This window comes from Borostomias antarcticus (assembly GCF_949987555.1).
Source record: "Borostomias antarcticus genome assembly, chromosome: 9".
Classification (NCBI taxonomy): Eukaryota; Metazoa; Chordata; class Actinopteri; order Stomiiformes; family Stomiidae; genus Borostomias; species Borostomias antarcticus.
Window position 1 is genome coordinate 493082 of NC_140242.1, and position 14312 is coordinate 507393.

At 49.5% G+C, this 14312-nt stretch overlaps 2 protein-coding genes across 2 annotated transcripts in view; one reads left to right on the forward strand and one right to left on the reverse strand.

The window, feature by feature from the left end:
• Positions 1-826, reverse strand: part of spice1 (spindle and centriole associated protein 1) — a gene marked incomplete at both ends in the record, with an annotated part of 16294 nt that extends 15468 nt beyond the window's left edge. Inside the window, one exon of the mRNA XM_084443481.1 lies at positions 725-826. Coding sequence (XP_084299607.1) covers positions 725-826 — 102 coding nt within the window. The remainder of the gene's footprint in view (positions 1-724) is intronic.
• A 1824-nt stretch (positions 827-2650) lies between these two features.
• Positions 2651-9833, forward strand: shisa2b (shisa family member 2b; the record flags this gene model as incomplete). The annotated part of the gene is made up of 2 exons (XM_084443670.1): positions 2651-2954; positions 9265-9833. 2 exons carry the CDS (start codon positions 2651-2653, stop codon positions 9831-9833), a joined length of 873 nt encoding a protein of 290 aa, XP_084299796.1.
• Positions 9834-14312: the final 4479 nt, after the last annotated feature.

The window sequence follows — 14312 nt, forward strand, 5'->3', positions numbered from 1 at the left end:
AGGACAGGACAGGACAGGACAGGACCAGGACCAGGACAGGACCAGGACAGGACAGGACAGGACAGGACAGGACAGGACAGGACCAGGACAGGACAGGACCAGGACAGGACAGGACAGGACAGGACAGGACAGGACAGGACCAGGACCAGGACAGGACCAGGACCAGGACAGGACAGGACCAGGACAGGACAGGACCAGGACAGGACCAGGACAGGACCAGGACAGGACAGGACAGGACAGGACCAGGACAGGACCAGGACAGGACAGGACAGGACAGGACAGGACAGGGCAGAGCAGAGCAGGACAGGGCAGAGCAGAGCAGGACAGGACAGGACAGGACAGGACAGGGCAGAGCAGAGCAGGACAGGACAGGACAGGACAGGACAGGACAGGACAGGGCAGAGCAGAGCAGGACAGGGCAGAGCAGAGCAGGACAGGACAGGACAGGACAGGGCAGAGCAGAGCAGAGACAGGACAGGACAGGACAGGACCAGGACAGGACAGGACCAGGACAGGACAGGACAGGACAGGACAGGACAGGACAGGACAGGACCAGGACCAGGACAGGACCAGGACAGGACAGGACAGGACCAGGACAGGACAGGACAGGACAGGACAGGACCAGGACAGGACAGGACAGGACAGGACAGGACAGGACAGGACCAGGACAGGACCAGGACAGGACCAGGAGAGGACAGGACCAGGACAGGACCAGGACACTCACCACCCATTCTCTCTGGGGCGCAGCTGCTTTCCTGGGCCTGACAGGGGGCCGCTTCCCCTGGCCGCGCTGGGACCGAGCCGGTCCGACCCTCACGAAGGACATCTGGATAAGAAAGGTGTGTCATGTTAATGAAATGTTAATGAAACGCATAGAACACGCTAGCTAACTAGCCTAGCCCATGTGATATGTCGCGCTACCGTTGCGTTTAGCTTCTTGAATCTTAACGTCACGTTGCTCCGTTATGGGTTTGAACTTCTGGATGATGTAGAATAACCATGTTAGATATGAATATGACTAGAAACATGTTGTGTTTGTTTGTCTCTTACCGTGGAGATGTGAGCGAAGCTGTTCTATTCAACGGTTGCGCGCTTCAGTCCAACTTCCTTGTTACCATGGACGCTGTTTGACAAGGAGCATTATGGGAAATGTAGGCCTGGTTGTAATGACATGCCAGTGAGAAAGATACACTACTTCAGATAACCACCAGATGGCAATGTCAACTTGCAAATGGATACCCCCTTTCTTTTCTACTGAGAGAGAGATAGAGAGAGAGAGAGATGAGGAATAATAGTCAGGACGATCATGTCTTAGTTTATGGTTTAAGTCACATTTTGTGCTGTGTAGTTGAGTGCTGGTTTGTTAAAAGTCAGTTCAAACAGTCAGCGTGCCGTCTGGCCACTGAGAGTGATGGTCTCCTCTGGGGGGCAGTAAGAGGGCTCCCCCAGACCCCAGACCGCTCCTCTGGGGGGCAGTAAGAGGGCTCCCCCAGACCGCTCCTCTGGGGGGCAGTAGGAGGGCTCCCCCAGACCCCAGACCGCTCCTCTGGGGGGCAGTAGGAGGGCTCCCCCAGACCCCAGACCGCTCCTCTGGGGGGCAGTAGGAGGGCTCCCCCAGACCCCAGACCGCTCCTCTGGGGGGCAGTAGGAGGGCTCCCCCAGACCCCAGACCCCAGCTCTCCTCTGGGGGGCAGTAGGAGGGCTCCCCCAGACCCCAGACCGCTCCTCTGGGGGGCAGTAGGAGGGGCAGTAGGGGGGCTCCCCCAGACCCCAGACCCCAGACCACTCCTCTCTGGCGCTCATCCACCGGACAAGAAACAACCAAAGTAGTGGTGATAAGTGCGCATGCGCATTGCTCCAGTAAGCTGGCCTCACCTCTCATTGAAGCAGGAGAGGAGATGGTGAAAATGCAAGGCACTCTCCCCCTCGAAGGCATGGAAGAGGGACATGATTTGTGCTAGGCCTAGATGGTTGATATTTTACATACTTTGCACGTCTGTGTGTGTGAACCCGATTATCCCATTAGATTTGGGGCGCATTGTCTTGACCGAGCCGAGACTGTAGAAGTTTTAGGCTTCAGTGGGAACAACTGGTCTGAGAGCGGGAGGGACAGAGGGCGCATTCGTGAGAACCCTTGCAGAGCGCGTATGGATTACATGTAAAGCAGTCAGGGGTGGTTTCGCTCACATCTCTGGGGGAAAGTCATCTGAGAAGTGTATTTTCAGGAGACATGGACAGTCTCGCTTCCGTGCCAGAGGGGTTGCGTTCAGACTGGATGGATGCTGGATTTACCCGCGGCTCCAACCGCTCACCGCCGGTGAATGGAAAGAGATAGACCCGTTGAGAAAGTAGAGAGTTTATGTCATAGCCTTAATATTCATCTGCGGCTCCTGGGCATCTATATGTGTTATTCTTTTCAACAACAGCATGGTCTTGGAATCTTATGAGAGGGAATAGCCAACACCGAGGATCGTTTTGGTGACAGGCGCGTCTGTGGATTTATTGAAGGCTATACGCACAGAATTTCACTGTCAAATGAAAGTTTCAAAGTATTTTGTTTTTCTTCTATTTTGTATACGCCTCTGTCCCTGAAACACCACTTTTTTTCCATTGAAGTGCGCCCGAGACACGGGTAGGCACCGGGATTGGGATGTGGGGTGGAGGCTTCCCAATGTCCGTCACCGTAGTTGTGACCCTGCTCCTGGCGGCCCTGGACGTGCAGGCCAGCGGGGAGTACTGCCACGGCTGGCACGACACGCAGGGCGCCTGGAGAGACGGCTTCCAGTGCCCGGAGAAGTTCGACGGCGAGGACGCCATCATCTGCTGCGGGAAGTGCGAGCTGCGCTACTGCTGCTCCCTCACCGACGCACGGCTCGACCAGGGGACCTGCGACAACGACAAACAGGTCCAGGAACCGGGCAGCGACAACAAGGACAACAAGGAGACGGGCGCAGGTAAAACAACAACCCGTCCGGTCAGCATGCGTTCAAACCGGGGAGTTTAAATATGAACTGAACCCAGAACTCAAACCGGGGAGTTTAAATATGAACTGAACCCAGAACTCAAACCGGGGAGTTTAAATGAACTGAACCCAGAACTCAAACCGGGGAGTTTAAATATGACACCCAGAACTCACCACCGTGCTTTTCTACACCTCTTTCTGGGCTCCACATTCTAAAGCAGGCTAATTTCCAAATGAGATAACTTAGGTAGACTAGGCTACTGCTGGTCTCATTTAAATGGTTTAACTCAATAATAGGATATGTGAGAAATATTTAACTCCCCTCATGTCTGGACTTATCCTGGAAAGTTGAAGGGAGCGATCATAGGCCTCGCCTGGACTAAGGCCTGAAATATGAATTGATACCCTGCATTTAATTGAAACGGAAGGAGTCTCCAAAGTTTAGGCCAAACATGTCCACAGTTCGTATGTTGTCATTAATCATCAGTGTTTATCTGGGAGCTTACTCGTTTAGACAGGCTATCTGAGCTCAGCTGGCAGGGACAGCTGGAGAGGAGACTAGACACCCCAGAGCAGCTAACTGCCCACACGCACAAATGGCAAATTGTGCTGCTTGGTTATAAATAGCCGTGTTTGTTCTGGCTGGGTTAGGGTTAGGGTTAGGGAGGGGGAGCCAGGCCCCGGGTCGAGGATCACGTCTGAACTTGACAGGATCCTGGGCAGGAGCTGGCGACGGCGATGACAGCTCTGTTCAAAACACATCGCGTTACGCGTCCTGTCCTGGTCGCTCACACGCCCACATGCTTATAGACATGTCTAATGCACTCACCCACTGCGAGGCTGGGATCCTCATGAGTAGGATCTTAAATGGTCTTGAGTAGGATCTTAAATGCTCATGTTGCCTCAAAAATTCCCTTTTTTTACATTTTCGGTAACGCAACCCATGACGCCGAAGAGCACAACCTTCCATAGGTGACTGAACCACCGGGTGAACAAAATCAATGTAGGCCTACAGAGCAGCATTTGAACGGTTTATCATAAAAAACGGAGCATATGCCGTCTTACAACATTGCCTGTGTACAGAATATGTCATTGAATCCTGCCTTATCACTAGGAAGATATATAGATAGGCTACAGACAGACAGACAGACAGACAGACAGACAGACAGATAGACAGACAGATAGACAGACAGGCAGACAGACAGACAGACAGACAGACAGACAGACAGGCAGGCAGACAGACAGACAGACAGACAGACAGACAGACAGGCAGACAGACAGACAGACAGGCAGAGAGACAGACAGACAGACAGACAGACAGACAGACAGACAGACAGACAGACAGACAGACAGACAGACAAGCAGGCAGGCAGGCAGGCAGGCAGTCAGACAGGCATAACTACTTGTATTGCAGACACGCAGGCCCAAGAGCTATAGGCATGTATTTCCACAGCAGCAGCCTGAATGACTTCAAAGCAAGGTTTCCCCTAACGAGCCTATTTTGTTTTGCAATGAGGCACAGTTTGAACATTTGATTCATTTTTCATCCACACAGCAACCTATTAATCATCAAGCAAAGATGCACACAGCCAATGAACAACAGAGAGGAGTATGTATGTGTATAGAGAGTATGTATGTGTATAGAGAGTATGTATGTGTATAGAGAGTATGTATGTGTATAGAGAGTATGTATGTGTATAGAGAGTATGTATGTGTATAGAGAGTATGTATGTGTGTAGAGAGTATGTATGTGTATAGAGAGTATGTATGTGTATAGAGAGTATGTATGTGTATAGAGAGTATGGATGTGTATAGAGAGTATGGATGTGTATAGAGAGTATGGATGTGTATAGAGAGTATGGATGTGTGTAGAGAGTATGGATGTGTATAGAGAGTATGTATGTGTATAGAGAGTATGTATGTGTATAGAGAGTATGTATGTGTATAGAGAGTATGTATGTGTATAGAGAGTATGTATGTGTATAGAGAGTATGTATGTGTATAGAGAGTATGTATGTGTATAGAGAGGATGTATGTGTATAGAGAGGATGTATGTGTATAGAGAGTATGTATGTGTATAGAGAGGATGTATGTGTATAGAGAGGATGTATGTGTATAGAGAGTATGTATGTGTATAGAGAGTATGTATGTGTATAGAGAGTATGTATGTGTATAGAGAGTATGTATGTGTATCACCTTTTCAACATAAACATATGTGGGATTCAGGAAAGGAGAACCACTCCAGGGATTTCTCTCTCGGGGAGGAGGAGCAGCTGAGCGACCAAGCAGCTCTGCCCCAGACAAGAGCACAGAGGAGGGGGCTGGTGTTACTGAAGCAGAGAGGAGGGGGCTGGTGTTACTGAAGCAGAGAGGAGGGGGCTGGTGTTACTGAGGAGGGGGCTGGTGTTACTGAAGCAGAGAGGAGGGGGCTGGGGTTACTGAAGCAGCTCCAGCAACAGGTGGTGCCTGCTGGGAACAATAGCACTGAGAGACACAGCGTTGACTCCAGCACTCACCCTGGTCACTCACCCTGGTCACTCACCCTGGTCACTCACCCTGGCCACTCACCCTGGCCACTCACCCTGGCCACTCACCCTGGTCACTCACCCTGGTCACTCACCCTGGTCACTCACCCTGGCCACCTGGTCACTCACCCTGGTCACTCACCCTGGTCACTCACCCTGGCCACCTGGTCACTCACCCTGGTCACTCACCCTGGTCACTCACCCTGGCCACCTGGTCACTCACCCTGGCCACTCACCCTGGTCACTCACCCTGGCCACTCACCCTGGTCACTCACCCTGGCCACTCACCCTGGCCACTCACCCTGGCCACTCACCCTGGCCACTCACCCTGGTCACTCACCCTGGTCACTCACCCTGGCCACTCACCCTGGTCACTCACCCTGGCCACTCACCCTGGTCACTCACCCTGGTCACTCACCCTGGCCACTCACCCTGACCACTCACCCTGGTCACTCACCCTGGCCACTCACCCTGGCCACTCACCCTGGTCACTCACCCTGGCCACCTGGTCACTCACCCTGGCCACTCACCCTGGCCACTCACCCTGGTCACTCACCCTGGCCACCTGGTCACTCACCCTGGTCACTCACCCTGGCCACTCACCCTGGCCACTCACCCTGGTCACTCACCCTGGTCACTCACCCTGGCCACACCACTGGGTCTGGCTCGCCTGACAACTGCACTATGACCCATTAAAGACCCATTGCTTGTGTAGCACATGGCTGCAGTCTGTGTTGAGCTGTAAGATGAGCAGGGCAGATCAGGGTTAGGGTTAGGGTTAGATGAGCAGGGCAGATCAGGGATAATGTCTCTCTGGGGCATCTCCTCTGGTAACTTGGATCCATTGCTATATAACAGACCTATAGAAAGGGATCTGTAGAAACCAGTTTTTGGTACGTATATGGTTCAGCTGTGGGACATCTGGCGCTGAAGCTGACACTGCTGCCGTCCAGGAAATAGGTCATGGTTTCAGGTGGTTGGCGTCTTTGTGTCAGTGTGTAGCGTGAACTAGTCTTCTTTTATAACAGAATTAGTGTCTTAATGAGTGGCCTACAGCTTAAAACATGGATTGTTGCGAGCTCTTTTGAAAAGCTGTTTGACTTTTGATGTTTCTATGGTACATTTTCTGTGTGTGTGTGTGTGTGTGTGTGTGTGTGTGTGTGTGTGTGTGTGTGTGTGTGTGTGAAGGGGAGAGAGAGGGTGTGAGTTACCTGTCTCATGGTTACAGTTTCACACCACAGCTTCAAATTCAACCTGGAAAATGAGTAACTACATGATGGAAACAATAAATCTGTAGAAATAAGCTCCAATACAACAAGTACTTTATTGTACTCCAGAAGGGTGTGTGTGTGTGTGTGTGTGTGTGTGTGCGCGCTTTGCCACTCTCTCCATCCCTGCCAACATTCCCTTAGAGGCTGAGCACTCACTGTTGGGTCAAAAGTTGTACTAAGACCCAGAAAATCTTCCAAGAAAATCCTCCATTTTCTGCGTGTCCTGTCATGCTCTAGTGTGCACAGTCTCACAGGAACACGCTGCCTGATGGGGAATATCCTCTTCAATCCCCACAACAGCTTCTAACGTAACAATTGTACTTTTTGACCTATTCTTTACATGTAAACGCAGTGTATCGATTCATGGTGTGTTGAGAGGTGAATGACATGCAGATTATGGTATAGAATCATATGGATCTAAGTAACACCATACATAGTCTAATGGACAGTCACAGGGGGCGTCATGGTGAACGTTGCCACGGCGAGAGGGAATTGTAATTGACATGCAAGCAGTCACCCTGATGCTGAAAAGAAGAAGAAGAATGGCCTGAAAACATGTATTTTAGCTAGGCTACCCGATGTCAGCCATTGTTAATGCCACTCTCTGCACTGTCTGAATGGTGGCGCGCTTCCATGCGGCGTGTGGACGCAGGCTTAGAGCTCGACGCCTTAGCTGACAGCAGAGGCCCTGCTGGGGATGTCACATCTCTGAGCAGCCAGGGCTGGCAGCATACCTACCTTTGGTCTGAAACAAAATCCCCTTGAAAACACACACAGACAAGGGTGAAGGGTCGTCTGAGGGAGGAGGAGGGGCAGCGAGGTCACAGCTGGATGCACAGGATTAGAGCAGATCAAAACAAAGTTAATAACTGCTAATGAGGGACTGCCCTCCCCCCTGGAGAAATGCCACTGGGCCCACCTCTTTTGTCTTGCCGTCGTACTCTGTCTCTCTCTGACTCGCATGTGAGCTGTGATCTGTGAGTGAGAGCAGGACATGAGGGACCTTCCACACACACCTGTGATCTGTGAGTGAGACCAGGACATGAGGGACCTTCCACACACACCTGTGAGCTGTGATCTGTGAGTTAGACCAGGACGTGAGGGACCTTCCACACAAACCTGGGCGCCTCCTTTCAACTCTCCTCATTGGACCCAAGCGTTTGTGTCTTGCTCTTTTATTTATATCTTGCTGCTCTTGCCCCTTGTCTTAAGCGCTAGATTACTCTCTGTCACTTAAGCGCTAGATTACTCTCTCTCTCAGTCACTTAAGCGCTAGATTACTCTCTCTCAGTCACTTAAGCGCTAGATTACTCTCTGTCAGTTAAGCGCTAGATTACTCTCTCAGTCACTTAAGCGCTAGATTACTCTCTCTGTCACTTAAGCGCTAGATTACTCTCTCAGTCTCTTAAGCGCTAGATTACTCTCTCAGTCACTTAAGCGCTAGATTACTCTCTCTCTGTCACTTAAGCGCTAGATTACTCTCTCTCTCAGTCACTTAAGCGCTAGATTACTCTCTCTCTCAGTCACTTAAGCGCTAGATTACTCTCTGTCAGTTAAGCGCTAGATTACTCTCTCTCTCAGTCACTTAAGTGCTAAATTACTCTCTCAGTCACTTAAGCGCTAGATTATTCTCTCTCTCAGTCACTTAAGCGCTAGATTACTCTCTGTCACTTAAGCGCTAGATTACTCTCTGTCAGTTAAGCGCTAAATTACTCTCTCAGTCACTTAAGCGCTAGATTACTCTCTATCTCAGTCACTTAAGTGCTAAATTACTCTCTGTCACTTAAGCGCTAGATTATTCTCTCTCAGTCACTTAAGTGCTAGATTACTCTCTCAGTCACTTAAGCGCTAGATTATTCTCTCTCTGTCACTTAAGCGCTAGATTACTCTCTGTCACTTAAGCGCTAGATTATTCTCTCTCTCAGTCACTTAAGCACTAGATTATTCTCTCTCAGTCACTTAAGTGCTAAATTACTCTCTCAGTCACTTAAGCGCTAGATTATTCTCTCTCAGTCACTTAAGTGCTAGATTACTCTCTCAGTCACTTAAGCGCTAGATTATTCTCTCTCTCAGTCACTTAAACGCTAGATTACTCTCTGTCACTTAAGCGCTAGATTATTCTCTCTCTCAGTCACTTAAGCGCTAGATTACTCTCTCAGTCACTTAAGCGCTAGATTACTCTCTCAGTCACTTAAGCGCTAGATTACTCTCTCAGTCAGTTAAGCGCTAAATTACTCTCTCAGTCACTTAAGCGCTAGATTACTCTCTGTCACTTGTTTAAAAAGGAGATGCACTTGTGAGTTCTGGTGGGTAGTAGTACACACACTTCCTACGTTAAATACAATTAAAATGTACAAAATAAAAATGTTTGGTAATGACTGTAATGTAATGTAAAACTAGCAAGCTGTCTTTCACACGTGCATTATATCTGATTGTGATGGGGTGATAAAAATGTGTACAGTATTGAATCCATCTCACCCCCCCCTGTCCCCCTCCCCTCTCCCAGTGCCCATCTATGTGCCCTTCCTGATCGTGGGCTCGGTGTTCGTCGCCTTCGTCCTGGTGGGCTCCGTGGTCGCCGTGTGCTGCTGCCACTGTCTCCGCCCCAAACAGGAGCTGTCGTCGTCAGGGGGCGGGGCCGGCGGCGGCGGGGGGCGTCTCCTGGAGACCATCCCCATGATGGCCAGCGTGGGCACCTCGCGGGGCTCCTCCTCGCGCCAGTCGAGCACGGCCACCTCCTCCAGCTCCTCTGCCCCGCCCACTGTGCCGCGCCCCGCCCCCGTGCCCCTCATGCGCGCCCAGGCCACCTGCTGTCTGCCGCCGGACGCCAGCGTCTTCGTCAACATGCCCACCAACTTCTCCGTGCTCAACTGCCAGCAGGCCACCCAGATCATGCCCCACCAGGGCCAGTTCCTGCACCCGCAGTACATTGGCTACGCCCACCCGATGGCCGCCAGCGCCGCCTTCATGGACCCCACCCAGGGGGGCTACAGGCCGCTGCAGTCCCCCTACCCCCCGCCCACCAGTGTGGCCAGCATCACCAGCGAGCAGAAGTACCCAGCGGTGACCGTATGAGGGCGGGGGCATGGGGGGGGGCGTGACCCCCTGTCCTGGGGGGCGGGGGGGGGGATACGGGACCTTGCAGGACATTGGGAGCTGGCCAGCGTGGGGCGTGAGGGAACAACATGGCATCAAGACTCGCATGAAGGACTTCTAGAAGGTTCTGTCGGGTCGGTGCACGGTCAGCCGTAGTGAGGCCCGTGAGGGCCGCTTCTATGTTCTATGGGATGTTCTGGCAGGTACTGCCTCAGGGTCCAGTAGTGGTTCTGCACCAGACCAACCCAGGGTCCAGTAGTGGTTCTGCACCAGACCAACCCAGGGTCCAGTATGGTTCTGCACCAGACCAACCCAGGGTTCCATGGAAATCCTTTATTTACTCTGCGACACACAAGGAAACTCAGAAACACCTAGAGGGTTGATACAGCACTGCATAGTGCATAACATCCTGCAGTTCTAAATGTGTGTTTGTGTACTTGTGTAATTGTGTATGTGCTGTGCCTGTATGTGTGTGTTTGTACAGTATATGTGTGTGTGTGTGTGCGTGTGTAAAACATCTGAATTTGTATGGGTGATTAATGAAAGTATACCTTATGTTGTGCATTTGAAATGTTAAGCTATATGGTGTATATACAGTATGTTTACTGTATATTTCAGTGAATGTGGAGAGAATGGATGTTAACAGATGTAGTGTGTGTGTGTGTGTGTGTGTGCGTGTGTGTGCGTGCGTGCGTGCGCGTGTGTGTGCGTGCGTGCGTGCGTGTGTGTGAGTAGTATGTAATGGGAAATGCAGGTGGTGGATGTGAAAGGCAGTCCCTCTCTCTCCAAAGACCGCTTAAACTCTAATGAAGTGAACACAGGACACAGACTGTGACGCTCCACCCTTCACACACTCCCCCTAACCACTGCCCCTCACGGAAACACACACACACACACACACACACACACACACACACACACAGTATGCACAAGAGAACCCACAAAATGAAAATACACAAACACTCACGCAAGGCTTGGGTAATAAATGTACCTAAGTGTGTGTGTGTGTGTGTGTGTGTGTGTGTGTATGTGTGTGAGAACGGGGGTACTAGGCTTTCTCCCTGTGTAGCTGCAATCGGCAACCCTTGAAGATTGCAGAGTTAATTATGCAGTAAAAACTGTCTGCCAACTGTCCCCCTCACTGTGCTCCCTCCTGTGAAAGAGGTGTGTGTGCTGTGTGTGAGCTGAAGAGGTGTGTGTGCTGTGTGTGAGCTGAAGAGGTGTGTGTGCTGTGTGTGAGCTGAAGAGGTGTGTGTGCTGTGTGTTAGCTGAAGAGGTGTGTGTGCTGTGTGTGAGCTGAAGAGGTGTGTGTGCTGTGTGTTAGCTGAAGAGGTGTGTGTGCTGTGTGTGAGCTGAAGTCACTGGACTTGTTCTGGAGTGTTCTGAGTGCATGTCCAACATTTTTGAGTTATTCACTGCACTCACTTCTGCAGTGCGAAGGACTGAGCCACACAGTCAAGGTTCTAAAGACGGTCGGCCATGTTGTGTGGATGGTTCTAAAGACGGTCGGCCATGTTGTGTGGATGGTTCTAAAGACGGTCGGCCATGTTGTGTGGATGGTTCTAAAGACGGTCGGCCATGTTGTGTGGATGGCTATAATGTTGCGTTCCATTTGTATCGGGGCTCCGGATTTGGTGCCTGGGATGAAGTCATATCCCCGTTAAAATGCCAGAAAATGTTCCAGAAACAAAAGACAAAAAAAAATGAAAAAAACACTTTCCCCCATCTTTGTAGTTCTAGCCAAGTTAGCCATTGTTATCAATACCAGTTGATAACAACAAACAATGTGCTATTTTGCGCATACAAACACCATAGCAGCATTGTCCACAGATAGAACCTGGACAGCACTGTGTGAACGTCTGATTTCATGAGACACAAATAAGACAGAAGTGCTAATAAGCAGTCTCACTACAGCTTTCACTTTGCTTGCAAAGGGAGCAGCCATCTTGATTTTGACGTCAGCAGCTGACGTCTATGAAGTCAGGATTTGACCCTGAATAAAATGGAGGGAAAACAAGTTCAGGTGACGTATTTTGATGTGGAACCCGGGAGTCCTGAATGTTTCCTCCTCTCTGGGCACTAGAGCTTCCTCCTCTCTGGGCACTGGAATAGAGCTGGAATAGAGCTGGAATAGAGCTGGTATAGAGCTGGTATAGAGCTGGTATAGAGCTGGTATAGAGCTGGTATAGAGCTGGTATAGAGCTGGAATAGAGCTGGAATAGAGCTGGAATAGAGCTGGTATAGAGCTGGTATAGAGCTGGTATAGAGCTGGTATAGAGCTGGTATAGAGCGGGTATAGAGCTGGTATAGAGCTGGTATAGAGCGGGTATAGAGCTGGTATAGAGCTGGTATAGAGCTGGTATAGAGCTGGTATAGAGCGGGTATAGAGCTGGTATAGAGCGGGTATAGAGCTGGTATAGAGCTGGTATAGAGCTGGTATAGAGCTGGTATAGAGCTGGTATAGAGCACAGTTGAAGTGCCTTCAGAGGAGATCACATCTTTCTGTTTAAGATGGAACTAGCAGAAATGTTCCCTAACACAGCATTCTTTCTGTGTGTGTGTGTGTGTGCGTGTGTGTGTGTGTGTGTGTGCGTGTGGCATAGATGTCTGTGTGTGAGGGAGTGCGTGATAAACGTGTAAATGCAACAAGATGTGTGACCTGAGGTCCAATGTGTTCCTGCTCTCTGTGAAACACAGGGATTTCACGCAGGAGTGACATTTTTCATAAGAATTATAATAAATAACTATTAAACACAATTAAAACTGTTGCGGAGTCATTATGTCCATTGTGTTCGAGCTTTACTATTACCCTGCTACTACTGTCCACACAACCCTGCCGTCATCATAATAACTACACAACACACAACCCTGCCGTCATCAATATAACTACACAACACACAACCCTGCCGTCATAGTAACTACACAACACAACCCTGCCGTCATCATAATAACTACACAACACACAACCCTGCCGTCATCATAATAACTACACAACACACAACCCTGCCGTCATCATAATAACTACACAACACACAACCCTGCCGTCATCATAATAACTACACAACACACAACCCTGCCGTCATCATAATAACTACACAACACACAACCCTGCCGTCATCATAATAACTACACAACACACAACCCTGCCGTCATCATAATAACTACACAACACACAACCCTGCCGTCCTCATAATAACTACACAACACACAACCCTGCCGTCATCATAATAACTACACAACACACAACCCTGCCGTCATCATAATAACTACACAACACACAACCCTGCCGTCATCATAATAACTACACAACACACAACCCTGCCGTCATCATAATAACTACACAACACACAACCCTGCCGTCATCATAATAACTACACAACACACAACCCTGCCGTCATCATAATAACTACACAACACACAACCCTGCCGTCATCATAATAACTACACAACACACAACCCTGCCGTCATCATAATAACTACACAACACACAACCCTGCCGTCATCATAATAACTACACAACACACAACCCTGCCGTCATCATAATAACTACACAACACACAACCCTGCCGTCATCATAATAACTACACAACACACAACCCTGCCGTCATCATAATAACTACACAACACACAACCCTGCCGTCATCATAATAACTACACAACACACAACCCTGCCGTCATCATAATAACTACACAACACACAACCCTGCCGTCATCATAATAACTACACAACACACAACCCTGCCGTCATCATAATAACTACACAACACACAACCCTGCCGTCCTCATAATAACTACACAACACACAACCCTGCCGTCATCATAATAACTACACAACACACAACCCTGCCGTCATCATAATAACTACACAACACACAACCCTGCCGTCATCATAATAACTACACAACACACAACCCTGCCGTCATCATAATAACTACACAACACACAACCCTGCCGTCATCATAATAACTACACAACACACAACCCTGCCGTCATCATAATAACTACACAACACACAACCCTGCCGTCATCATAATAACTACACAACACACAACCCTGCCGTCATCATAATAACTACACAACACACAACCCTGCCGTCATCATAATAACTACACAACACACAACCCTGCCGTCATCATAATAACTACACAACACACAACCCTGCCGTCATCATAATAACTACACAACACACAACCCTGCCGTCATCATAATAACTACACAACACACAACCCTGCCGTCATCATAATAACTACACAACACACAACCCTGCCGTCATCATAATAACTACACAACACACAACCCTGCCGTCATCATAATAACTACACAACACACAACCCTGCCGTCATCATAATAACTACACAACACACAACCCTGCCGTCATCATAATAACTACACAACACACAACCCTGCCGTCATCATAACTACACAACACACAACCCTGCCGTCATCATAATAACTACA